This window comes from Cicer arietinum, chromosome 5 (genome assembly GCF_000331145.2).
Source record: "Cicer arietinum cultivar CDC Frontier isolate Library 1 chromosome 5, Cicar.CDCFrontier_v2.0, whole genome shotgun sequence".
Classification (NCBI taxonomy): domain Eukaryota; kingdom Viridiplantae; phylum Streptophyta; class Magnoliopsida; order Fabales; family Fabaceae; genus Cicer; species Cicer arietinum.
The window spans coordinates 68,602,665-68,630,653 of NC_021164.2; the positions used below are offsets into that span (position 1 = coordinate 68,602,665).

General features: G+C 29.5%; 1 protein-coding gene and 1 long non-coding RNA gene across 11 annotated transcripts; one reads left to right on the forward strand and one right to left on the reverse strand.

The window, feature by feature from the left end:
- Positions 1 to 3,989: 3,989 nt before the first annotated feature.
- Positions 3,990 to 9,348, forward strand: LOC101506009 (probable galacturonosyltransferase-like 3). 10 transcript variants are annotated; one of them, XM_073368425.1, is made up of 5 exons: positions 3,990 to 5,155; positions 5,353 to 5,588; positions 5,991 to 6,222; positions 6,602 to 6,682; positions 7,107 to 9,348. In XM_073368425.1, exon 1 carries the CDS (start codon positions 4,052 to 4,054, stop codon positions 5,075 to 5,077), a length of 1,026 nt encoding a protein of 341 aa, XP_073224526.1. In that variant the 5' UTR covers positions 3,990 to 4,051; the 3' UTR covers positions 5,078 to 5,155; positions 5,353 to 5,588; positions 5,991 to 6,222; positions 6,602 to 6,682; positions 7,107 to 9,348. The 10 variants fall into 10 exon arrangements, with proteins under 10 accessions (XP_073224526.1, XP_073224528.1, XP_073224529.1 ...); XM_073368427.1 differs by having other exon boundaries at positions 7,364 to 9,348; XM_073368428.1 differs by having other exon boundaries at positions 7,609 to 9,348.
- An 8,956-nt stretch (positions 9,349 to 18,304) lies between these two features.
- On the reverse strand, positions 18,305 to 23,038 carry LOC140920308 (uncharacterized). Its single transcript, XR_012163085.1, has 2 exons — positions 22,638 to 23,038; positions 18,305 to 18,603 (listed from the first exon to the last, which is right to left on the reverse strand). It is a non-coding gene; the product is annotated as an uncharacterized lncRNA (long non-coding RNA).
- Between the last annotated feature and the right edge of the window lie 4,951 nt (positions 23,039 to 27,989).

Sequence of the window (27,989 nt, forward strand, 5' to 3'; positions counted from 1 at the left end):
GGCTCTACCTGAAAAATGAAAGAGAGTTACCTTTCTAATTTGTGACTTTAGTCTATCCAAGATAAAATAGAATAAATCTTTTGAGACTCATTGGTGGATCCGAGAAACACCCAACTATATTGTTAGGTCAATCCTCATAGTTTGATTTAAAGAAGTCGATTTTGTAGTTGACATATTTTTAGAGAAAAAAAACCTTGAATTTCTGCATGTTGATCTTTTGGCCATAATTGTGGCAAAAGTTTGCCAACATTGATTTAATGAGATAATTTTTTTTTCTATACTAGGCTCAACAACCAAAACAATATCATCAACAAATAATATGTGTGAGAGGTTAGGTCCCCCACTACTACAAAAATGAAGTTTTTATTGACTGTTTGTAACCGAATCTTTAATTATGTGGCCCAATCTCTCTATAGCCAACACAAAGGATAATAGGAGATATAGTCCCCTTGTGTAAGCCCTAAAGAAATTCCAAATGAGTTGGTTTAAACACCATTTGAATGGATAGTAATAGATTCAGGGGCAAGACGATGTCGAATAATATTCTTTAGTCTCAAAGGTAATTCTAATATGTCAATGGATTCAATGATAAATTGTCATTCAAGTCTATCATATATTTTTTCAAGACCAAGCGTGAGAATCATGAAACATATAATATCATGTAGATCAGAGAAAGTATCAATGATTTCTTAGAGCACTAGAATGTTATTAGAAGTAGATCGTCTTGAGATAAAATTACTTTCATTCTAGGAGACCATACGAGGCATAATACTTCTGAGTATCTGAGCAATGATTTTAGAAATAATTTTATAACTCACATTACAAAGTGCTATACATCTAAGTTGATTAACCTGTATATGTTCATCCACCATGTGAATGACAATAATTAGAGTCTGGTTGATCTATCTAATTTTAACATGATCCTGGAAGCAATTCTTAACTAGCTTAAGATTGGATGACCAAACACACTCCATTGACTCTTGAAATATAGGATGGAACCCACTAGGGCCATACAACTTATACTTTCCCATGCTAAAAAGAGCTTCTTTAAATATAGGATGGAACCCACCAGGGCCAGACAACTTATACTTTCCAAAGATACGTCTCAGCCTAGTCTTTTCCATATTATTATCTTCAATTGACGAAAATGTAGATGTGGTATCAAAAGGGACAAGGGAGCCTCTAGCTGAACAATAGAGGTTTTGATAGAATTGGATCACAAGATTCCTAACATCAGTATCTTCAAAAACCCATAAGTTATCATAGAATGCATATATTCTATTAAATATTTGCCTCTTTAGAGTTGACAAGTTGAAGAATCTAGTATTAAGATTTCCTTGTTGGATCCATTTGCATCTATATTGTTCGAACTAATAGCTTTCCTCATCTCTAACTAAGGAATTATAATCCTTATAGAGCTATTGTCTTAACTTAACTAGGTGCTGGTTTATATTGCTTTGAGGAATACCTCATAATCTTCTAAGAACACACTTTTACGTACAAATATATTACCAAATGTATGATGATTCCAAAAGCGCAAAGTAGATGTTAGATTTGTGATATTAGAGGACTAACCGTTAGAGTTAATCCATTGATGTTTAACCTGATTATCAAAGTTAAGATGTTCAAGTCATGCACCAAAAAATTAAAGTAGTTTCTTTGAGGAGGAAGTTGACCATTACACAACTAAAACAAAGTCTATGGTAATTAGAAGAAAGGATATGAAGATGAACAACCAAATTATTTAGGAAAAGTTCATGCCCCAAAGTATTACAAAGAAATCTATCAAGTCTCTTTTGTAGTTGGTCGCGCATACATGTGAAATGATGACCAGAAAAGCCAAGATCAGTTAGATTGCAGTCATCAATACAATTAACAAAGGCAGTTGCATAAGTTTGATTCATGGGAGCATCACCAGCACACCAAGGGCCAATGTTGAAGTCCCCGATAATACACCAAGGGACAATTATAGTTGAGGATAAGTCAAAAATTTCTGGGTCGACTTTTAACCTAAAACCAGGGTTAGGACTAACATAAAAAAAATGAGAAATACCAGAATAAGGGGGTTCCAGCATTAACCTTAATATGTATACAATATTTACATGAGCTGATAATTTGGACAAAAGGACCGCCACAAACAACAAATCCCACCAGAGAAGCCATTAGCGTCAACTTTAAAGCTATTGGTAGTCCAATTTTACGAATGACATCATCAACACTAGTTCCATTAAAACGAAGTTCCAGAAACATAATAAAATCAACATTGTGTATTTTCACATAATCTTTAACAAGGTCAGGGAAATTGCGACCACCAACGCCATGACAATTCCATGTTAGGAAGGAAATTCATGTGAAATTAGTTGGATGAGAGACCTTAACAAGCGTTTTAGGTGCTTGATGCAACTTTGTATTGTCAGTACTTTCAACTTCCACAATTTCAATTAGAAGCTCTTGGGGATTGGCATCAATTGCATATATCTATACTCGATATTTCTCCCCTAATGCAATAAATTATGCATCAGGTATAACCCTTTGGGTGATGGGAAATCGCTCCCAAATTTTACTTGAATCCATACCCTCGATATGTTGTTGTTGACTTTCTTAAAGATCTTTTTCCACTAAAGTGGATTTTGACACGAGCTCTAAATTAGCCACAACGCAAAAGTCAATTCAACAAAAAGTTTATAATTCAATCGAAAATAAGAACTCTAAAAAAATCCAATGTGATAATGACACTAAATTCATCATCCAAAGAAAACTAAAACAAATATTGTGAACACATTTGCCAAACAAGTTGGCATCAAAATTACCAACCAACAACCTCTAATTATATTTATAAGATAAGTTTTTTTATACCTTAATAACTTTGTTAACCTTCATTTAAAAATGTTTTATTTATTTATTTATATTAATGAATGTATTTAATATTTTATAATTTTCTATGTGTATATTTGAAAAACATTCCAAGGGTTACAAATGTTAATAAATTTATTGGTGTTATTTATAATACTACACCATTAATTCAAGTAAAAAATCATTTAATACAAGCAGTTTTTTATTTATTTAGGAAATACAAGCATCTGAATATTTAACTATAAAATAAACAATTAAAAAAATTCGACTTATATTTCACATTAAAATATTATTATAATGATATTAGTTTTAATTTTTTATAAAAAAATAATGATGACTCGAGGTATAAAAATTTGACTTTTAAAAGAAATAAAACCAAACATAGATAAAAATCACGATTATATCAATATTATTATTAATAATTCCGACAATTGACCTCGTACGGTGATTACACGACAACCAACAATCAACTACTACATATTTTAGTTAAAAAAGACAAAACTAAATTTAATAACTATAATATAACACTGTGTTTCATGATAAATATTATTGATTAAGTTACAAATATATTAAAAGAAATAATAATAAAAAAGAAAAAATCATTTTATTAAATTACATATTAATTATTGTTAATTTTTAATATAAAATATAATAATAATTTAAAAATTGAATATATAATAATAAAAATATAAAAATAAATAAAATTATAAATCATATTAACATTAAAATAAAGTTTTTTAAACTAAAGTGATAATTATTATGAGATCGAAGAAGCTTAAAATTATTGGCAAGTCACAATTTTGTCCGGAAGAGATGAGATTTACACGTGAGCTTTGATAACAAGGTGCAAACAAATCCCACCCGACGCCATATTCGAATCTTTCAATCACAATCTTAATCCAACCGTCAAATCTCAGCCGTTCATTTCATCAAAGTTAAATCTCACCGCATCAACTCACGGACTAAACACAACCTCAAAAATCAAGTAAAGATAACAAAGCGCGCATTTCGAAGCTAAATCTTGGGGACCTGCCTTAACTCTTTCCAGCCTGGCTCCTTACCTACCACATCTTGTTCCACCCTTCGGGCCCACACCCTAATAAATAAACTCAAAATACCAAAACTACCCTCTTTTTTCAAAATAATACTACATTCTTCTTATTCTTCGTCTCCCCGTTCAACACTCTATTCACTCATCATGCCACTGACATTGACGCTGACACGTATCTTCGTGTTTTTCTTCTTCGCCGCCGTGACTTGTTTCTCGCCTGCGTCATGTTCCGGCGAAGTTCAGGCATTCCGTGAAGCACCGGCATTCCGCAACGGCAGAGAATGTCCGCCTCGCGAAACATCCGTCATCCACATTGCTATGACGCTTGACGCGACCTACCTCCGCGGCTCCGTCGCCGGAGTATTCTCCGTCCTGCAACACGCGTCGTGTCCAGAGAACGTAGTGTTCCACTTCGTTGCAACCACGCATCGTCGCCGGCAAGAGCTCCGTCGCATCATCATTTCCACGTTCCCGTACCTGAAATTCCACATCTACCACTTCGACTCGAATCTCGTGAGAGGTAAGATTTCGTACTCCATTCGCCGCGCGCTCGATCAGCCACTCAACTACGCACGGATGTACCTTGCCGATCTAGTTCCGGCGACAGCTCAGCGAATCATTTACTTCGACTCAGACCTCATCGTTGTTGATGACGTGGCGAAGCTATGGAGCATCGATTTAGGCGATCACGTGCTTGGCGCGCCGGAGTATTGTCACGCTAACTTCACTAATTACTTCACTCACCGGTTCTGGTCGAATCCGACTTATGCGGCGTCGTTTAAGGGACGCGATGCGTGCTACTTTAACACTGGTGTGATGGTGATTGATCTTTGGAAATGGCGTGAGGGGAGATACACGGAGAAGCTTGAGAACTGGATGCGGATCCAGAAACGGAGCCGGATCTATGAACTCGGATCTCTGCCGCCGTTTCTTCTGGTCTTCGCCGGAAACGTCGAGAGAGTGGAGCATAGGTGGAACCAGCACGGCCTCGGCGGTGACAATGTTGAAGGACTTTGTCGTGATTTGCACCCTGGTCCGGTGAGTCTTTTGCATTGGAGTGGGAAAGGGAAACCCTGGCTTAGAATCGATTCGAAGAAGCCGTGTACGTTGGATAGCTTGTGGGCACCTTATGATCTTTTTCGTCATTCTGTTTCATTGTTCAACGATTCCTAATTAGGGTTTAGTAAGAATGATAAACAGCTCGGGTTTCAGAAATGCTCCCACACGTTCAACCAAAGGGATAATGAAATGGTTAGTGATTTTTCCCAGTAAATGGAGTTTGTAGTCAATTTTACCAATTATATAATTCAATTAAAATCTATGTGCTCAAGAGGTTAATAGAAGATTGTCTTTTCTTATCTTATTGTTTGAATTTATGAATCTTCTCTGCATGTTAAAGAGATGAATACGCTATCTAACATTCTCATGTCATTTTGGATTAATTTCAGGCTGATTATGGGATATGTATATAATGGATTTGGATGCTATAAAAGCTTCATGATGATATGAAATCAACGGCTGCATTATGTTGTTGTTGATCATTCATTACAAACCTCCATCATGATCTGCACGGCAAAGCAGCAAGCTGTGTGTGGCACAAAAACTGGGTCCTTTAAATGAGGAGAATAACCTGGTGAAATGGATTGGATGGTTCTTAACAGAGTGATTGAAAATAAATATGAAGGTTTTTCTATTTCATATATTTGCATGATACAACAAAGGTGCAACTTTTGTATGGGTTTGGATTAGGCATTCTGATGTCCGGTTCCTGTTCCACTTCACCATGGCTATTGGTGCTGTTTTTCCTTTTTGGCTCTGGATTTGTAGTGTTTTTTTATGTAAATTTAAAAATAAATTCAGAATACCCCTCTCCTTTTCACCGTGGTTATTGATGCTTCATAAATTTCCTGTTTTGCTATTGTCTAGCAATTCAAAGTGACATACCTTTTGCATTTGGTTTACTGGATTCTTGTTTTGCTATTCATACTTTGAAATCCAGATTTTAGTGAAGTTTTTTCTTTTTAGTTACTTGTTTTGCTTGGTTTTATTATTTTGATTGACCTTATTGCAATTTTATGAAATGCAGAACCTTTTTATTCTTAAATAATGGAAACTTATGGATCATAAATAGTAGCCGTGAAAAGAAAATAATTTCACCTTGTGATGTTGGCTTTAAAAATCTTTTTGGAAATGAACAAGATGCTTCTCTTGAGGCGTGAGGTCGGTGTCAAATGCCAGTCACAGATTGCAGCTTTTAAATCATCACTCTCACTGAAGAAATCAAATGCTTCTCTTCATTCTTCACCACCACAAAACAGGTGGTTGACATTGTAATAGGTGGCTTTTATTTTTAATTATGCTTAATGGGTTCTTCATGATGACTGTCTAATTGTGCATTATAAGGAATTACATTACTTTCATTTGGTTACAATTTTCATTTTTTTTTATCGAAGTTACTATTTTTGTTGGGTTATATATGAAAGAGACTGAAATATATGATAAATTGAAAAACAAAATATATACAAGGAGTGATAAACTTGATCGCCGGTGTCAATTACTGAGTGAGCATGCAAAATCAACTATATATGAAAGAAGAAAAGGGTAGATCTATTCAACCCAACATGGATTCTATATATATGAAAATTGGTTATGGAATGAAGTCTAATTATCAACCATTGATCAACTTTGAATGTGAAGAAAACAGAATTACTAATTTTAGCATCAGAGGAGCAGGTGAAGGCCAACCAGCAACAGAGATGCTGTTGTGTTGCTCGTAAGGTATGTCATACAAATTTGTTATATAAGCCTCAATTTTGATGCCTTTTTTCCTCTCTTTCTGAACTTATCAATTATAGAATCTTGCAAATCTATTATTGAAATAGATCTGGTTGATGAGGATAAGTTTAATTAGAGATTGCCAAAGTAAAAGGGCAACTAAAGTTTTAAAGTGTATAGCTGATCCTGAAAAGAGTACAAATTCTTGAAATTTGAGTGGGGTCTAACTTAACTCTTGCAAAATTGACTTTTAAGGTTAGATTTATCCACCACTTATAAACACATTTTTTAGGCCTTATATCATCCAATATAGGACTCTTAACATACCCCCTCCCACCCAAGCCTTATGTCTTCTCTTTGTTACACTCCTTGTATAAATAGAGCACATAAGTTCATTTGTAAACATTGTGAGAATATGAATTTGCAGAGCAATTGAATTGGTGAACTCTTCACTTTTCTATCAAGGTATCATCCAGTTCTCCTTCTTAGGATAGTCTTCTCTCCCCTTCATTTCTTCATCCGCACTTTCATATCTTCATCGTCTTCACCATGTCTACTCCTTCACCAGTTCTCACAAACAATGGTGTGTCCTGAACTGATTCCACTCCAATTGGAACAATTCGTATCACACCTAAACTGTTTATCAAGCTTGATGACAAGAATTTCCTACTTTGGAATCAACAGGTTGAAGGTGTAGTCACCTTACACAAACTACATAGGTCTGTGGTTAATCCTTTGATCCAATGAATGTTGAATTCGAAGATGATCATGAACCTGATATTATCTCTGAAGCCTATGACAAGTGGCTTGTTCAAGATCAAATGTTGTTCACCTGACTCCTTTCTACTTTTTCTGAATCTGTATTGCCATGAGTGATGTATTGCCGTAATGTCTACCATGTTTGGGATAAAATCTACAAACATTTTCAGGCTCAAATGAAAGCTAAGGTTAGCCAGCTCAAATCTGAGTTAAAAGCTATTAAGAAAGGCACAAGATCCATCTCCGAGTATGTGCTTAGGATCAAAGAAATTGCAAATTCTCTACTATCTATAGGTGATCCTATTACTGAGCAAATATCGAATTGATGCCATTTTGGAAGGTTTTCCGTAAGAATATAGTGGTTTTGTTAAGATGATCTATGGGAGACCTGAATCATCATCTTTGTTTGATATTGAAGGCCCTACGTACTTCTTGTTCAAGAAACTCAGTTGGAAAAGTTTCAACAAGTATGGGCAGACCCCAAGGCTCTGAAGACAATTAAAACTTTGGTGTCATCTGCACAAGGCTTTTCTGGTTTCAAACAGGCTCCTGTGCTTTGTATGAGAGGCTTACTCAAGCTTTACCTCAGTTTGGTTTTCATTCAAGCAAATGTGATACGTCTCACTCAAGTGCGGAACTATTGTGGATACAATCTCCTCTCTGAACTAAAGGTCCCATCCACACTCCTATGTTATTATATGACAATGTTAGTGCTTTTCTACTTCCTCACAAGTCGGTGTTCTCATGCTTGTACCAAGCATCTCAAGCATTCATTTTGTACGTGAGACAGTTGTGGCTATTCTCTTTGTGCACATCATGTTTCAGCCACTCATGAGTTGGCTGATGCCCTAACCAAGCCAAGCCAATGTGATGGATTCTCAACCTCCTTAAGCTTGTAAGGGGTAATAGAGTTATATCATCGATGTATAGTAGTGCATTTAGAGCACGTGTTTATTGTGCCGATTTTAGGTAGTTTTCTATTATGTCAGCGCTGGCAGTTAGGCTAGTCTCTCCCTTCTCTATATTACACTCCTTGTATAATTAGAGCACACAAGTGCACTTGTAAACATAATGAAAATATGAATTTGCAGAGCAATTAAATTGGTGGACTCTCTTCACTTTTCTATCATAAAGAAACTTGAGGATATCACTGCTAAACTATTTCGAAAAGTGTGCAAAAATAGATATAAACGTAGTCATGAGGCAGTGTTGGAGTCTGTCAAACAACACTTAAAGTAGCAAAACAAAATTTGATTCAATATGTCAACCTTTCATGAGTATTGAGGTTGAAGGAAATGTTTACTTTCCGTTCAGCTCCTTCTTCTCTCCATGTTATGGTATGAAATAGCTGCAACATAGAAAAGGCTTTTCAATTATCAAATATATGCAACCCATTTTGCAGGAAGTAATTGGTGAAGATGACCAGAAATTTCCAACTTTAAAGAAAGATCTGGGAGCGGAAGTATAATTGGCTGACGTGACCGTTTTGAAGGAGTTTATAAATGAGTACAATATTTCAGGCCACGCCAAGACCAACTCCAATCCAACTGGGTGAGTTCTGTGATATACCTAAACTTTTGGAACTCCAAAACTGGACGGAAAGCCACTATACAGAAGAAGCCAATGAGCGGCTACGATAACAAGATGTGGTGATGGTAAGTGGGAATCCCACATGCATATTTGTTTTTAGGGTGCTCAACCAAGTTGCACAGATGCACGACAGAGCCTTTCTTATTTGTAGATCAACTTACTACTTGGGTGTTTTTTTATTGCCGGTTGGTTTGCTTACATTAGTATTGTTATATGTTTTTCCATGTATTTTATTTATTTTATAAATAAGTGGTAACTATCCATTATATGGACATTGTGGTAATTACTCATTAAGCAGAAACAATGTATATTATATTAAACCGTGTTCCATCCAAGGTTGTTCTAAATATGCGTTTTGAGTTATTCAAAAGATGGAAACCAAATTTGCTGTCATATATGCGTTTGGGGATGTATGTCTGAAGTAAGAGTCTATAACCCATAAGAAAAGAAAGTCTTGGGACTATAAGTGGCCATTTCATTGGATATGTCAAAAATTAAAAGGGATAAATTCTATTTTCCATCTCATAGCACTAGGATCGTAGAATGAAGAAATGCAAAGTTTCTTTAAAATCTCTAGATTAATGAGAGAAATCAATTTCAATATATTGTTTCAAATAGAAGTTATATTGACGCTCAACTTCCATATTAAATAGTAGATTGATTGTCATTCACAATATCTCTGAAGTCCAAACATGTATTGGCACGATCCTTTGGAAAATGTTGAGTCAACATTAAGGAGATCTATTAGAGAAAGAAATTCAGTTGTACCGAGTGATTATATGATTTATTTACAGAAATCGAACTATAACATTGGTATTGAAAATGATTCCGAAACGTTTTCACTAGTTACGAGTTGTAGAGAGTAAAATTTATAGCATGATGCTACAAAATAAGATGAATTATATGGCATGTGATAGAGCCTGGGATCTTGCAAGTTGCTTAATGGTTTAAAAGTCATTGGTTGTAAATCGGTTTTTAAGGCTAAGAACGATTTATCAAATAACGTTGATAGATGTAAAGCAAGATTCGTTGCTAAATGATTCGTTCAAAAGGAAGAATCTATATGTGGACTCAAACCAGCTTCTCGTCAATGGTATTTGAAATTTTACAATGTCATATTTTCTTTTAGATTCATAGAGAATATTATGGATCAATGTATATATTAGAAGGTCAATGAGTGTAAAATTTATTTCCTTGTTTTGTATGTGAATGACATTTTACTTGCTACCAATTATAAAAATTTGCTATATTAGGTGAAATAATTTATCTCTAAGAGTTTTGATATGAAGGATATGAGGATACATCTTATATCATTAGCATTAAGATTCATAGTAACCAAGTTCGTAGAATTATAGGTTTGTCACAAGAAATATATACCAATAAAGTCTTAGAATTTTTTCTTTTGTTCACCAAGAGTAGCACCCATTGTAAAGGATGATAGGTTCAGTTTGAACCAATTCCCAAAAAATAATTTTGAAAAGGAACAAATGTTTAGTATATTGCATATGGTTTTGTTGTTGGAAGCCTAATGTATGCTCATGTATGCACGAGGCTAGACATTGCATTTGTAATTGTGATGTTAAGCATATATCGGAGTAATCTAGGTATGAAACACTGAAAAACTGCAAAGAAGTGATGAGGTATCTTTAAGGAACTAAAGACTACATGCATATGTATATACGAACTGGAAATTTGGAGGTCAATGGTTATTTCGATTCAAATTTTTCCATCTGCATTGATTCTAGAAACTCAACATTCGGTTACATTTTCATGTTAGTTGATGGAGTTGTTTCTTGAAAAGTGCAAATCAAACCTTAATCGCTACTTTCACACTGGAAGTTGAGTTTGTATCTTGTTTTGAGGCTTCATCATATGGTGTATGGATGAAGAGTTTCATTATCTGGGTTGAAAATTATGAATTTAATTTCAATACCACTAAAGATGTAATGTGCAATTAAATTGCAGCGTTTCTGGCTAATAATTACAAAAGTGAAAGTCAAGACAAACATATTAACATTAAGTACTTAGCGATTAAAGATCAAACAATTGTTATTGAGTATACTAGCAATTAATTGATGATTTTTGATTAAAGGCGTGCCACCGAAGGATCATATAGATAAGAAGGAATTTGGTTCCTTTATCAGATTTTCGTGTTGTAAAAACAATTTTAATTTCATAAAACTCTATATATGATATTTTCTCATATTTAAATTTTGTAAGTGTACATATTTGAATTTTTTGAGAAATATCATTTTAGTTTGGAACCAGAAAAAACATAGATGATACGAGTTTATTCATTAGTTATATAATTTGGTTAGAGGCACAATACACTATGATACATTGAAGATAATACTAAAAAATATAGAGGACTTATGGCTATGATTCATGTGTTTTGTTTCTCATTATTGTAAGGAAAGAATATGTCAACCAAGCGGGAGAATGTTGATTTTTCCATGTATTTTATTTATTTTTAAATAAGTGGTAATTACCCATTGTATGGACATTATGGTAATTACTCATTAAACAAAAATTGGTCTTTATTCTTTCTCTAAATTTTATTAACTGTCTACTAACTCTCTTTGGAATGAGGAGCTTCAATAATGTCTTACACTAACAATTCCACAAAAATTTAATTTTTTTTAATAAGTGATGAATTAAATATAATTTTTTTTAATTTTTGCCATTGAAATTTCATATTTAATTCTACTTCTGATAAACAACTAAACCTCTCTAAGGCACATCCTAACACTTTATATTTTTCATGTATGTTTGATTGGTTAATATATGCTGTACATATTAATTACCAATATGTGTTGTTTATAATATGTTCTTGTGTAATGAAATACATATGATACAAAATACATTAAATTAAAAACAACATTACACAGACTATGTGGATAGAGGTGGAGCAATAGTCATGGTGCCGATAGCATCAGAGAGGCTTGCTTTGCTTTGCTATGCTTCAAGAGCTACATGATGACATGGAAGTATGAAATACATATAGGCTAAGCCTACAACTGGTTATGTCAATTGCAATATGGATGCATTGTTCAATTGCAATAGATAGACATGATGTGGATTTGTATACGCCTCTTAAATAAACACGATCAATTTCTTGTAGTAAGAATTCTACGCTAAATATTTTGGACCTCTAAATTATTTTATTTTTGTTTTAGTAGTTATAAATATTTTACACTTTGGTTATTCTAATAGTGTAATTTATAAATATTTGATGTAGTTATTTAGTAGTTATGAAATTTTTTATAGTTATTTTTTAATACTGGAAATTTCAGTTTTGAAATTTTCAGGAGTTTCAATCGGAAATTTTAAATTTCCGATATTGAAAAATAACTATCGGAAATTTTCAATTGAAACTCCTGTAAATTTCAAAAATTAATTTTTCAGTATTGAAAAATAACTACCAAAAATTTCCTTTTTAAAATTTTTAGTAAGAGATTTTCTGAGAAAAAAATTTACTTATTCCAAAAAATCAGATTGTGAATACCACAAAATATTTTTTTTGTTTTTACCATAAAGTTATAAGTATTCTAATAAATTTAGATATAAATTTTTTAAATGGAGGTACGAAATCCATCTCTCTATATATAATTGGGCCTTCATCCCATTTTCTCTATTTGGTCTTTGGGCCTTTTTTGGGTTAGGCCCTTTTAACTTTTTAAGTGCTAATAATCATAATTGTATGAAAATGATTAATAAATTATACTAGTACCCTCCAATTTTACTTATACCCCTCAATATTTTTAAAATGCTAAATTTTTTTTTAATTTTTTTTTTATTATTTTATCAACTCAATTTCTTTTTTTTTTACCATTTAAAGATTTTTGAACCAAACAATTCAAGTTTTTCAATATGTAAAATATTTTTAGAAATTACCAAAAAACTTTTTATAAGATTTTTGATACAAAAGGTTAACCGGAAAACTTTAAAATAAAAATTTTGATAAAGAAGTTTTGTACCGAAAAGTTTTAAAAAAGATTTGCAGTACAAAAGGTTGAGAATATACATATCGAGTATCGCAAATCTTTAAAACAGTTTTCCGATATAAAACATTGAAAATGTATACATAAGATAGAAAATATTAAAAATAAAATTATAAAAATTTCCGAAAAACTTAAATTTATGGTTTCAAATTTTTCGATAATTATCAAAAAAACTTAAAAAAAAGTATTCCAATAATCATTGTTTTGAGTTGATAATTGGTTAGGACAAATTAATATCGACTCAAAACAAATTATATTAATTTGTCCTAACCAAACTCTAAAATTATATTGGTAATTTTTAGACCATAATTCATTTTATCTTTTTACTAAACCCCACTTCGTTATTAGATATGAACAAACCCGATAATGTACAAATTATAATAAGATCATGTCTATCTAGGATGAGTTCGGATTGAGTTGAAAGACAAATAGAAACAAAATTATAAAGTTATCATCATTCAAATAAAAACTAAAAAGTTAAACGGTAGTTTACTTCTAACAGACAGATAAAGTGAGTAATGTAATTTACAAAATGGTTCAGGACTTAAATAAAAAAATTTAATCATTTTTATCACAATTAATTTTTTTTTGTTAATAATTTAAAAAAATAGTGGTTAATATTGTCTACAATATGATTAATGACGTAAAAAAACATAAGAACTTTGTCATTTTTATCATAAATAAAAAACTTGGTTAATGATGTTGTGAATTGCATTAACCACTTTGTTTCACTCCATTAACCATGTTTTTTACTAAAAAATATCATGTTCTTTAGTTTTATGTTATTAACCTCTTTGTGGATTGCATTAACCACTTTGTTTCAAGCAATTAACAAAGTGTCGGAAATGATTGATGATTTTAATGAAAGTTTGTTGGAAATAATGATGACATTAATGGGAGCTAGTGTTGTTGTGAATTGAAAAATAAGGAAGTCTTACACAAGAGGGATATCACACACTAGTAGGATATATAAGGTGGAGGTATGGTACTTGGGGTGTGTCCCAAGGAGTACCTCAATTTTGTAAAAGATGGAGAACGCATGAAAAATTGACCACCACACACGCGCGCCGTCGTTGTCCGGCCGACTCGACTCGACCGAGCCTTGGCCTTGGGGTATATTATTTTTTAGCATATGAAAATTAATAAATTAATTATTTATTTAAGTGAATGCTTACATTTTTATCTCTAATTGTTACATTAATTACGTAATTGTCCTCCACTTAGTCAACATTCATCATCTGATCCAGTTAGTTCCTTGCCCCCGATTTCGCGCTTGAGTTTTGTTGGTCAAAACTCTAATCACTAGTCATGTGCGTCTGGCTTAATCTAAAAACAAAACGTCTCTTTATGAGATAATGAAGAAAAGACAACCTAACTTCTCTTATCTTCGAACATGGGGTTGTCTGCCTTATGTCAGAATCCCCGATCTCAAGCGAATTAAACTCGCTAGTAAAGCCTATAAATGTGTGTTTATTGGGTATGCAATAAACAGTAAAGCGTATAAGTTCTATGAAAATAAATTCCCTTTCAAATCAAGAAATGGTGGGGGCAACGAACCTAGTCAAGTTCCCGTGACAAGAAGCACTGAAAGCAACAACCAAGGCGTAAAAGAAACTCGAAGAAGTAAGAGAGCTAGAGTTGCTAAAGATTATGGACCCGAATATATGGCCTATAACTTAGAAAATGATCCTGCAAATCTAAAAGAAGCTTTGTCATCAATGGATGCAGATTTATGACAAAAAGCTATAAATGATGAAATGGATTCTTTAGAGTCTAACGAGACCTGATATTTAGTAGACTTGTCTCCTGGTTGCAAACCAATAGGTTATAAATGGATCTTGAAAAAGAAACTAAAACCCGATGGAATTGTTGATAAATACAAGGCAAGCTTTGTAGCCAAATGTTTTAGACAAAAAAAAAATATAGATTTCTTCGACACTTTTTCACCAGTCACTAGAATAACATCCATTAGGGTGCTCATATCACTTGTGGCTATTCATAACCTGGTGATACACCAGATGGATGTTAAAACAACTTTTTTAAATTGTGACCTGGAAGAAGAAATTTATATGGAACAACCTGAAGGTTTTCTAATTCATGGACAAGAAGACAATGTCTGTAAGTTAGATAAGTCTTTGTATGGTCTTAAACAAACTCCTAAGCAATGACATGAAAAATTTGATAACTTAATTATATCGAATGAGTTTAAAGTGAATGAAAGTGACAAATGCATTTATTACAAATCTGAAAATGGCATTTGCACTATCATATGTCTCTATGTAGACGACTTACTCATATTTGGTTCAAACATTCTTGCTGTAAATAATTTGAAATTTTTGTTAAGTAACAACGTTGATATGAAAGACCTCGGAGAAGCAAATGTAATCCTTGGAATCAAAATTACTAGGTCAGAAAAGAGATTTTCTTTGGATCAATGTCACTATGTTGAAAAGATCCTAAAGAAATATAATTACTTTGATTGTAAACCTGCTTGCACACCATATGATCCAAGTGTGAAACTTTTCAAGAACACTGGTGAATGTGTTAGACAAATTGAATATGCAAGCATCATTTGCAGCCTCATGTATGTGACTGATTGTACTAGACCCGACATTGCCTACGTCGTGGGATTGTTGTGCAGGTTTACTAGTAGACCTAATATGGAGCATTGACATGCTACTGAAAGAGTCATGAGATACCTTAAAAGAACCATGAGTCTCGGATTACATTATCAAATATTTCCTACCCTCCTTGAAGGATACAATGATGCTGATTGGAACACCTTATCAGATGACTTCAAAGCAACCAGTGTCTATATTTTCAGTATAGGCAGTGGTGTTGTATCATGAAAATCGAAAAAACAGACGATATTGATTTTGTCCATTATGGAGTCTAAAATGATAGCACTAGCTACTGCTAGTGAAGAAACAAGTTGGTTGAGATGCTTGCTAGCAGAGATCCCTTTATGGGAAAAACCTTTGTCAGCTGTGTTGATTCACTGCGATAGTACCACGACTATAGCAAAAATTGAGAATCGTTGTTACAACGGTAAGAGACGACAAATACGTCGTAAGCACATCACTGTTAGAGAATTACTTTCTAAATGAGCTGTTATAGTGGATCATGTACGCATTGATGATAATTTAGCAGATCCTTTGACAAAAGGATTGGCTAGAGAGAAAATCCTAAATATATGCAAAAGGATGGGACTATTGCCTATAGATCAATGAGTCACTTATGATGGTAACCTGACCTAAAAGACTAGAGATCCCAAGAATTAGGTTCAATGGGTAATAACAAGTCACATTGATAAGAAATGAACATGTTACATGACATATGAAAGAAGCATGATTCCGGAAGCGATAAAAAGATGAGATAATATAAACTCTTAATGAGATCTATACTATATGTGGAGTACATAGCTACATGAGTACTCTTGATAGACTCACCTATATGAATGTGGAAGTGGGGCAGTTTCCTATGGAGTTTCGAGGCAGAATTCTTAGAGCATTCATTATATTAGGATACACGTACATGGCCATAAATACACAGGCTTTTGAGAATACACCCAAATGAAAAAGGTTGTGTGTGGGTTTGATGTCAGAGATAAAATTCAAGACTATGAGTCACTCTTGTTGAATCTGAATCTTACTTGCTATGCAAAGGTTCAAGTCAAGAAACACATTTGTTTATGCACAATCTTATAGAAGCGTTTGACACTATTTCAAAAACCTTCTTTTAAATTCAAGTGGGGGATTGTTGGAAATGATGATTATTTTAATGGAAGTTTGTTGGAAATAATGATGATATTAATGAGAGCTAGCGTTGTTGTGAATTAAAAAATAAGGAAGTCCCACATAAGAGGGATATCACACATTAGTATGGTATATAAGGTGGAGGTATGATACTTAGGGTGTGCCTCAAAGGGTACCCCAATTTTGTAAAGGAGGGAAAGAACGCATGTAAAATTGACCACCACACATAGGCGTTGGCGTTGACTACGTGGTGTATTATTTTTTAGCATATGAAAATTAATAAATTATTTATTTATTTAAAAAAAATGAATGTTTGCATTTTTATCTCTAATTGTTGCGTTAATTACGTAATTACCCTCCACCGAATCAACATTCATCATCTGATCCAGTCAGTTCATTGCCCCCGCTTTCACGCTTCAGTTTTGTTGGTAAAAACCCTAATCACTAGTCATGTGCGTCTGTTATTGTCTGGTCAAAAACTTAAGTCAAAACTGAGCGCACATTTTATGGTCAAACAATATGTGGCACACGTTTTGGTGGTTAAACAAGTAGTGGCATCCGTTTCTGTGGTCAAATTATAAATATCAGAGCAAACATTTATTGAATCAGACCTAATGGATCGCACCTTTCTCTTTGATCCAGTTAAGGATTTCCTTTATAAATTGAGGGCTCTCCTCAGTTGAAAAAACACACAAAAAAGTCTCTGTATCAGAAGTTTTTCTCTCTTCTCACCTTTCTTACTCACTTCTTTTGTTTCCTTTGAATGGTCTTAGTGCCATATTACGACGAGTTTTATGCAGGGGACTTCGTGGTTGATAGTTTGTCTTGCACAATTTGGGCAGTGCCTCAAAACGTCTTAAAGAGAGTGACCTAGTCCGCGACTCAACCTAGTAATATTGTCGGTTGCATAAATTGTTTTTTCAAAGTTTTTCGAAATTCAAAACTAACAATTAATTTTTTTCGTTAATGATCTAAAAAAATAGTGGTTAATATTGTCTACAATATGATTAATGACGTAAAAAACATAAGAACTTGGTCATTTTTATCATAAATAAAAAGCTTGTTTAATGATTTTGTGAATTGCATTATCCACTTTGTTTCACTCCATTAACCATGTTTTTTACTAAATAAAAATGATCAAGTTCTTTAATTTTATGTTATTAACCACTTTGTGGATTTCATTAACCACTTGGTTTCAAGCAATTAACAAAGTTGTTTACTTGTTTGTAATTATAATGATAAAGTTTCTTAGATTTAAGCTATTAACCATTTTGTAGAATGTATTAACCAGGATCGTCTTAATATTTTTTAGAGGCTTTTTTCGAATCTAAAAATTGGACCTTGAAATCACAAAATTCTAACATCAAGATTTTTAAGATTTTAACATTTGACCGTTATTGGTGGCTCCTGGTAGACTGTAGCCCCTATCACAGACCCAATTGTCTAAAATTGACTATTTATTTTAGGGATAAGGTATAAATATAAAATTTTAAAGTGTTTAATGTACAAAATTAAAGAAATCAATGTAAATGTTATGATGTATTATAAATAAATAAAATAGAGTCATATCTAATTAAGAGTCTTGTGCTAATATTTTGATTGTACACCTTAATCGACAGATCTAGTATTAACTACTATGTTTCAAGGAATTAACTAAAAAAATTATGTCATAAAAAGAACCAAGTTATTTGAGGCACACCCTAACCATCATGGCCGTTACTGCACAACCATAATTCTTATTGTCTTGTCTCAAAATTCACACTTTTTTCTAGATGAATTATTGCCATAATGTCCAACAGTGGGGAAGACTTTCTACAACCTTTCAAGAAGTAAAATATTATTAATTAAATAAAACCAACATAGTATATAACACTGTTCAAAACAAATTTGGTGTCATCTTAAAAAAAGAAAGTCAGAAACATGACTACTAATGTTTAACCTTACATAATTGTTCATAACAACCAAAAAAGAAGAAAACAAGTGTTTGTGAAACAAATGTCAACATTTACTAAATTGGTTTTTTTTATTTTAAATGTCGATATTTTTTATTTTTTTAAGTTTTTAAATTAAAAAAAGTAATTGATTTAATATATTTTAAATCACACAAGATACAATTTTATGATATAAAATTATTTATAATTATTTATATGTAATTAACTAAATTAAAAATATAAATTTTTTATAAAGTTGAAAGCTAAATTTTTACGACATTTTATTCTAACTTAATTTATGAATGTTAATCATTGTATATTATTATATCAGATTAAAAAAATGAAAAGAAGATAACAAAACTATTGATTTTTAAAATAGAGATCAATTTCAACGATCGATAAAAATATAAAAACTAAAATTATATATAAGTCAATTTTTTTTATAAAAGTCTTATAGCTAACGATGTATATAACAAAACTAACAATTAGGTGAGTGGTGAAAAAGATAAATTTAAAGGTTTTTTTTTTTTGGCAAATGTTACCGTTAAACGTTAGTTACCGATTTATATTTTCTGTTAAATTCGTCTATTTGGCTGCATGCGTGTATCGTGTCAATATAAGAGAGCATGTACATTGAGATCATTTCATCTGACTTCGTTTTCTCTCATTTATCATTTCAAAAAAGTCCTGTGTGCATGATGTCAAATTTGAAACACTTTATAGTACCTCATATTTTTTCTAATATATTTTTGGTTTCTTTTATACCAAAGTATTTAAAAGGAAAAATTATTAATAAACATCCAGATATTTAGATGACAATTTGAAAGAAAAAAAATAGTGGAGAACAATGTGATAGATAGAATAAAAGAGATATAAAAAGAAATTAAAAATGTTGAATGGAAGTATGAAATGATGGATGTCCAAAGTGTATCATTTTTGTTTTAGAAATTGGATTGGTGTTTTTATGTCTAAGATTTTTTTTATAGTTGAATGTTAGTGGTTAATTTGTTAGTAAAGAGAGAGAAATATTAGTAGTAGGAATCAAATCTTTAACCTCTTTTTTTATATTTTTTTTGTCTCTTAACTCACCAATCGAACACTTAATTACGCAGAATCAACAAATTTTTAAGGTGAAAACTATATCTAATACCATATTACTATTCTTGATCAGGGACAACTCTACTTTATAGAGAGTAGGGTTAGAGCTCCTACTATGTTTTGATTCTTCATTATAGATAGATAGACAAATAGAAACAAAAATAGTTTAATTGACTAATGTAACCTATACAAATCCAAAATTGTAAGGATTCAATTACTTAAGTTTGTTCTTGATAGAAGTTATTGATGCGATAAATAGATAGAAAAGTATAATAATATAAAAATTAAATTGATAATGAGAATCTAATTACATTAAGGGTTATATAAGATTTATATAATCAATGAAGAAGAAACTAATAACAAGTGTAACTAATTAATGTGACTAACTATTCTAACTAACAAGAGTGTATCTAATACTATACACTATTCGAGAGATAAATCTTTCTGACATATCTTAGATCGGTTCATTAAGAGGTTTCCAATATATATTTTTTTATAACAATGATACACATATACTCCTAATTTTTTTGTACTCATTCAACATTTCATTTTCTCTTTATGTCTCTCTTTCTATCACATTATCAATATATTATATTTAGCACGTTACTTTTTTTATCTCTTTATTTTTCAAAGTGTATACACTTCTATAGGTGTACAGTAAACATTTTTCATTTTTCTATATGCATTTTGGTGATATTTTGGTTTTATAAAAAAAACAAAAATAACGTCATATTTTGGTATTATCAATAAATATTATTGATGGCTTTGATCCGGTCGTGTCCACTGACCAGAAATAATAAATAAGACAGCCATTAGAAACGTTAATTCCTGATGCTGCATATGTGCCCTAATGTCTTTGTCACCTACCATTAATAAAAACACTTTCGATACAGCGAGCTAACAATATTAATTAGTTCATATGAACTCCATGTGAATATCACATGTCTACATGGCAGTCAGCAAGTATGCCAATAACAATATTGTTCACAAGTCAAACCTAAGACACAATGACACATACCTCAACCGTATATACCAAAATGTTTTTTTGACGATGGAATTGATGGAATTGATGGAAGAGTCTCTGAGAGGCTTACCAAGCACATTGTATACTTGGAAATTTGAATGTAGTACAAAACTGTGTGCTACTTTGGATTTTAGTGTTGTCTTTACTCTCTCATGCACTCATTAACTTTTTAATGACTTAATGAAAACTTGTTTTAAGTACTAATTAACACAACTAGAAGGTTGCAAGTTTTACAATTTCCTAAGAGCTTTGATCACTAGATATATACTTAACGAGTGTGTTTAATTGGTGAAATTATTACAAGAAAGGATAGAATATGAGTGGATTTATGGCAAAGAGGTGTAATAAGAGATATACATCAACAATATGTTGTGTTTTGTTTTGAAGTTGTTGAAACTCTTAATCACCTATTTTTTAGGAAAAGAAAATTTGGAAATCAATTTCCAAAAATGACTTTATTGGTATCCCTAATATTTGAGGAGTGAAGTGATAGATAATATTGTCTTTTAATGCATTAGTGAAAGGAAAAATATGTTTATCATGTGTTTAGTCTCGTTTGATTGACCACTACTTCTGTATTTGGTTGGAAACGAGTAACATTTTATTTGCAGAAAAAGTGACAAAACAAATATGATAGAGGTGACTGGTAAATTATGCTAATTTGTATTTTTAGTGTTTTAGATGAGTTAAAATAAAAGGTGCTCTCACAATAAAATTGTGTATTTTTTATTGCAAAATCATTAACAACCTATTTATAATTAATCTTCTAGATTTCAAATAAATTTTTAATAATTTTAATTTTAAAAAAATGTCTCAAATGACGATAACGATGATTAGTATTATTATAATGTACAATATGAAAATAATTAAATATTTCTTGTAATTTTTTAATTATTCAAATATAATTTTGTCATCAATATCATGAGAACTATCGTGTTTTAGATAATTATGAAGATGGTTGGAAGAAAATTTTAAATCATTATAAGATAATTATTTAAACATTTTCAATATAAACAAAATTACAACAATCTTTGGTCAACTATTCATATCTCTAGCTATAATAAGTGAACTACATACTTATGTACCATATATAAAAAAAATGACGAAGTCAATAGATTCTTCAAGAGACTCAATGTGCGTGCATATTCATATAAATTTTTATTATAGTATTTTTTCTACAAAGTTTTATTTTAATTTAGAAATTTTAAGCGTTATAAACTTTAACTAAAGAAACAATAAAAAATAATTAAGTACATCATTAAATTTAAATTACAAAAAAAATCAATTTTAATCAACTGTGTATTTTCTATAGTATTTTCAATTCAATTCATTTTTCATACATATTTTAAAAATTATTTATTACAATTATTTTAACTTTATATGTATCATGAAAATCCATCCTCTTTTATTTTTCATGTATTAAATATGATTTTTAAAGTCATGCATGTTATATGAACATCAATATTATATACCATAGTAAACTTTAACTCTTATTAAATTTATATAATATGTATAATATGGTAAGTAATTGTATTATATATATAAATAGTGTAAGTGAAAATAAAAATTAATTTTTGTTTACCTTTTTATCTATATAATTATTATTTTTTATTATTGATTTATTATTATTTATTATTTTTATTATTGATGTTTTAAATATGATGTGAACTTGTATTGATATTATTATTTGATATTTTTAATAGTGTACCGTATAAAGAAATAAATTAAGATCCAACCCAAAATAAATAAAAATAATGAAGAAAAAAAATCGGTAATATCCTAAGAATCGATACCGAGTACCTGCAGATGCCGTTGTTTTGGTCATCACCTCCAGGTTTGGCCGTTATCTCTACTTTCTCTTTTAAAAACTCCTCTTTTCTTATTGAATCAGCCGTCATGAATCCATCCGCTAACAGTCTAAACATCGGTAGACTTTTATGCCCGTAATGGATTAATAGACTGTGTCTGAACGAACAATTTATGCCCGTAACCGTTCAAGAAAGAGGTTCGATTTAGCAGTTGATGTTAGATCTGGTTAAGATGTAAGTTGTAGCGGTGTGGTTAGCATGTAAGTTGTAGCGGTGTCTGTGTATCAGTTCTATTATGTTATCGCTTGTGTATCACAGAATGATAAATATAGTATCAACTATTTCATCTAACCCATCACGTCCATAATTTTTGTTTTTCATATGACACCTTACGGTGATATATAATATGTTTGTGTATAAATTATTTCTATATAAATAAAATAAAATTGCTTTTAAATGAAAAAATATAAATATATAGATAACATTTTATTATAGTACATATAATTGTATTTTTATTTATTAATTAAAAATAGATATAAAATCAGTTTGATTTATAACTTTTTTTTTTTATTTTTTTTTTGTTAATTAATGTCAGAGATAAAATTAGATTGATTCATATTTTCTTACGTACAAAATTAAATATCTTTATTTATCAAATTCTCTGAACTTTGAAGTCGAGGGATAGATAAAATTGCGAAAGATTTAAAGAACTGAACCAGGAGCAGATGATTTGTGCGGGTGGACGTTATTATGCATACTTAGTATAAATATAATATTAAATTTTTTAAATTAATATGAATATTAAAAATTTAAATAAATTTATAATTTAAAGTTAAATAAATATATCATTTTATAAATGGCATATTAGTTATTTTGTTTATTCAATTTAAATACCATACAAAGACAAAATTAACATATTAATTAATAAGAACATCCAAAATATAACAATAAAATATCAAATTTTTATAATTAAAAACCTGATTTTCAACATAAATTATCATCGTCTCTTACTACACGATAAGTTGTGAAAATGTTATTTATCTTGAGGAAGTGAATATTGTACAATAGAAGTTAAAATTAAAATGGAAATGTTATAGAAATATAAAGTGGAAAGATTAATTATACATAAGGAAGATTTATTAGTCTAATTTGATTAAAATATAAAATAAAGTTAATAACCTTACAAATGGATGATTCAAAATGAAGGCTTGATAATGGTTGTTAGAATATTAACTTAGATTTTTTATCTTTTATCTAATTGTCTTATAAATGACAATCTTATAATTATTTAATGGATGATAAACTATTTTGTGTATTGTGTATGTTTCTGTAACAAATTATAATTATTGTATTATAATTTTTTTTTACATTTTTATGCATTATCGACATAAATATATTTCGTATATAATTTATATAAAAATTATATTTAATATATTATAATCTTTTTATACGTTTATTTATAAAATATTTAAGATACACACAGTAATAAAATACATATATTTTTTTAATTAACTCGTAAGGATCATCTTTTGACTAATTAACTTTAAGATAAACATTTGTCTTGTGCGTATTTCTTTTCACTAATTATTTATATATCATAGAATTATTCAGATGTCATATATTTTTTAGATATATTAATTATTTATATATCATTAATTAAATTAAAAAAAAAAAATCAAAGTTGAAAGGTGAACTTTTATGGCATTTTATACCAATTTCATGTGTGTTGATGATTTTAAATCATCATATGATATGTCAAGTTATTTAAAATATCTTACGTTATCATTTTTTAGATAAAACATCATATGGATGGGCCAAAATTGTCAACTTTTAAAATAAATGGACAAATTTTATGATTTAATAAAAATAAGGAAACTAAAAATGTAATTAAACTTAAATTGTAATTAGTGCATCATATACATGTTGAATAGAAACATTCTCATCAAATAGTGGATACATGTATAATTTATTTATTTTTATCAAAATTACTAATTATTTCATGTTTAGAAGCATCTGCATCTTGTATTTAGTTTGTACAATAAATTATAATTAATATGATAATTTTATTTTAAGTACAAATTGTATAGTTATCTATTACTATATAATTGTCTTGTATATAATTTTTAATTAAAATTATAATTAGTATATTGTTAATATTTTTCAAATTTTTAAATTGAAGATATTCAATAAACACACTGATAATGAAATATACATTTTTTTTTAAAGTAAAATAGTTAATAAAAGATAATATTTTAATTAACTAATCAATATAATATAATTTATATAGTAAATTATAATTATTGTATTATAACTTATTTCATAAAAAGTCATATTTTTATTAACATACCAATAATACATGTATATGTCGTGTACGATTTATATTATAACTATAATATTATAATATTTTTCAATTGTTTTATCTAGAATGTCATCAAAAGTCACATAACTAATGAGATCTCTTTTCATCAATTATTATAAAATTATAAAATACAAAAAAAAAAAAAAAAGAAATGGAAAGCATAAAAAGTCATAAAGCAAAGTGAGAGAGATAAGAGAATAACGAGTGAAAAAAATTATTTTTCAACGGTAAAAATATATGTTTAACCATTTAAAAGTTTATATGTTATAAAATTAGATCGAGGTATGTATTAGTGCTAGACATAAAGTTTTATAGATATTTATCAAATTTCATATAGAAAATAATTAAGTGACACAATACTTATAAAATATGTATTTATTTTTTAATATATTTTTAAAAATATTTGTCTTATATATTATTTTTATAATAAATTATTATAACATTCTTCAAATTATTCTCTAGAAGATATTTAAAAGACACACTATTAATGAAATATATATTTTTGTTTTTAGCTAATTGTCTTGGAAAAAATAATCTTTTAATTAATTGATAAATGACAAAAAGATTAAATCATGTGTATGTTTTATACAGAAAATTCAAAATTATAATTAGTGCATTATAATGCTCTTCAATTCTTCATGTTGAAGACTTTCAAGAGAGACTAATAAAATACATGATTCTCTTTTAATTAATCCATTCATAAAAGATTAGTTTTTTTAACTAATTAATCGATGACAAACATTTATTATGTGTATGATTTATACAAAAAAAAAATCAGATTTTTTTTTTACTTCTTTAGATTACGTGAAAAAGTACTGCAAATCTATCTACTACATTTTTATCGATCAAAATATGTTGAATATAAAAAAACTATAATGTGTGAAAACAAACATTTCGTATATAAAGAAGTTTTAACTTTTTGGCTTAATTGTAGTTTTGGTCCTCTCATTTTAGCTGAATCACAAAAGTAATCCCCATTTTATTTCTTTCCAGTTTTAGTCCCCAAACATAATTTTGATCCAAAACTTGATGAAGTTTCATTTTTTCAAGTCACACCACACCATTTATAATCATAGATTTCAGGTACAATTGTTGCACCACGAGATCTTGAGGCATGACATGACTTAAATAAACAAAAAAAAATTTCATCAAGTTTTGAACCAAAATTCTGTTTGGGGACCAAAATTAAGGAGAAATGAAATGAAGGGACTACTTTTACGATTCAATTAAAATAGATGACCAAAACTATATTTAAACTTAACTTTTTTTAATGTTAATTACGTTAAAGTGAGTGAAGCCAACATATTATTCATGAGTTTAGTTTAGTTCATATTTCGTATCAAAATACCGCAAGACCAAATCAACCCTCCTATTTTTAATTGATTTTGATTCTCTCTATATATATCTCAAAAATTGAATCAAAGCGACTCATTACACTACATCGATTATAATTGTTGAATAATTTTTAAAGTTTAATCCATAAGTTCAAATCATGTTATTTGAGCGCATAACAATATAGGTTAATATTAAATTAATAAAAAATATATTCGATACAAAATTTGAGAAAAGCAATGTTCAAAATGATTGAAGAAAAAAAAAATGATGTAATTATACGAGAGAAAGTTGGAAATGATAATTCTATATAGTTTATTTGTAAATTTACAATTTTAACTTGAAAATTAAGCATGGATAAATTGAAAGAAATGATATTTATACTTTTTTTAGAGTATTTTTTTAGAAAGAGTGGTTATTATTCTTATATAGATAGTAGACGAAAAGTTGAAAAATATCATAAAAATTTATATGGATAATTTTTATGGATTTGAAGAAGATTAAAAATTAAATTTAGGTTTTTTTTATTTAAAATAGTTATCAATAATAATTAGTTTAAATATATTTTTAGTCCTTATAAATATAACTATTTTTAGTTTTAGTCTATGTAAAATTTTTTTTATTTGGATTTCATTCATGTAATATCAAAAAAAATTATTTTTAATCTTTATAAAAAACGTTAATTGACAAAGGGAAACGTGGACCAAACATTTAAATATGTTTTTTATCTCTGTAAATATAACAATTTTCAGTTTTAATCTCTGGAAAATATTTATTTGAATTTCATTCATGCAATATCTGAAAACTTTATTTTTGGTCTTTAACGTCAGATGGACGTTACAAAAACGTGAGCCGACAAATAGAAGAAAACGTAGATCAATCCTAACACTCCAATGAGAATATTAATTTAAATATTAGAATAATTTGTATACTTATTTTTATTCGTTATTTAAATATTGTATCAGTTAAATTTATTTAGAATAATTATTTAAATTTGTATTCTCATTGGAGTTTGGATACTTATTTTATTAGAAATAAGTATACAAATTATTTTTATTTGTTATTTAAATATTATTTCGATTAAATTTGTTTAGAATAAATATTTACATATGTATTTCTATTGGAGTTTGTATACTTATTTTATTAGAAATAATTATACAAATTATTTTTATTTGTTATTTAAATATTGTTTCAGTTAAATTTATTTAAAATAATTGTTTAAATTTATATTCGACGTTTTTCTCTATTTGTCGGTTCACGTTTGTGTAATGTCTATGCGACGTTAAAGACCAAAAATAATTTTTTTTGATATTGCAGAGACAAAATCCAAATATATATTATTCAGTGACAAAAACTGAAAACAGTTATATTTACATAGATCAAAAATATATTTTAAACATTCGGTTCACATTTCCCTTTGTCAATTAACATTTTTTTGTAACATCCACTTGATATTAATGACCAAAAATAAATTTTTTTAATATTACATAGATACAATCCAAATAATTTTTCTTACATAAATTAAAACTAAAAATTTTTATATTTAAATCATAATAATTTATATTTACATATACTAAAAACATATTTAAACCATAATAATTTATATTTACATATATCAAAAACAAATTTAAATCATAATAATTTATATGAACT

Bases quoted from the DNA above. Each gene is read 5' to 3' on its own strand.
- LOC101506009 (XM_073368419.1), top strand. From the start codon at position 4,052: ATGCCACTGACATTGACGCTGACACGTATCTTCGTGTTTTTCTTCTTC.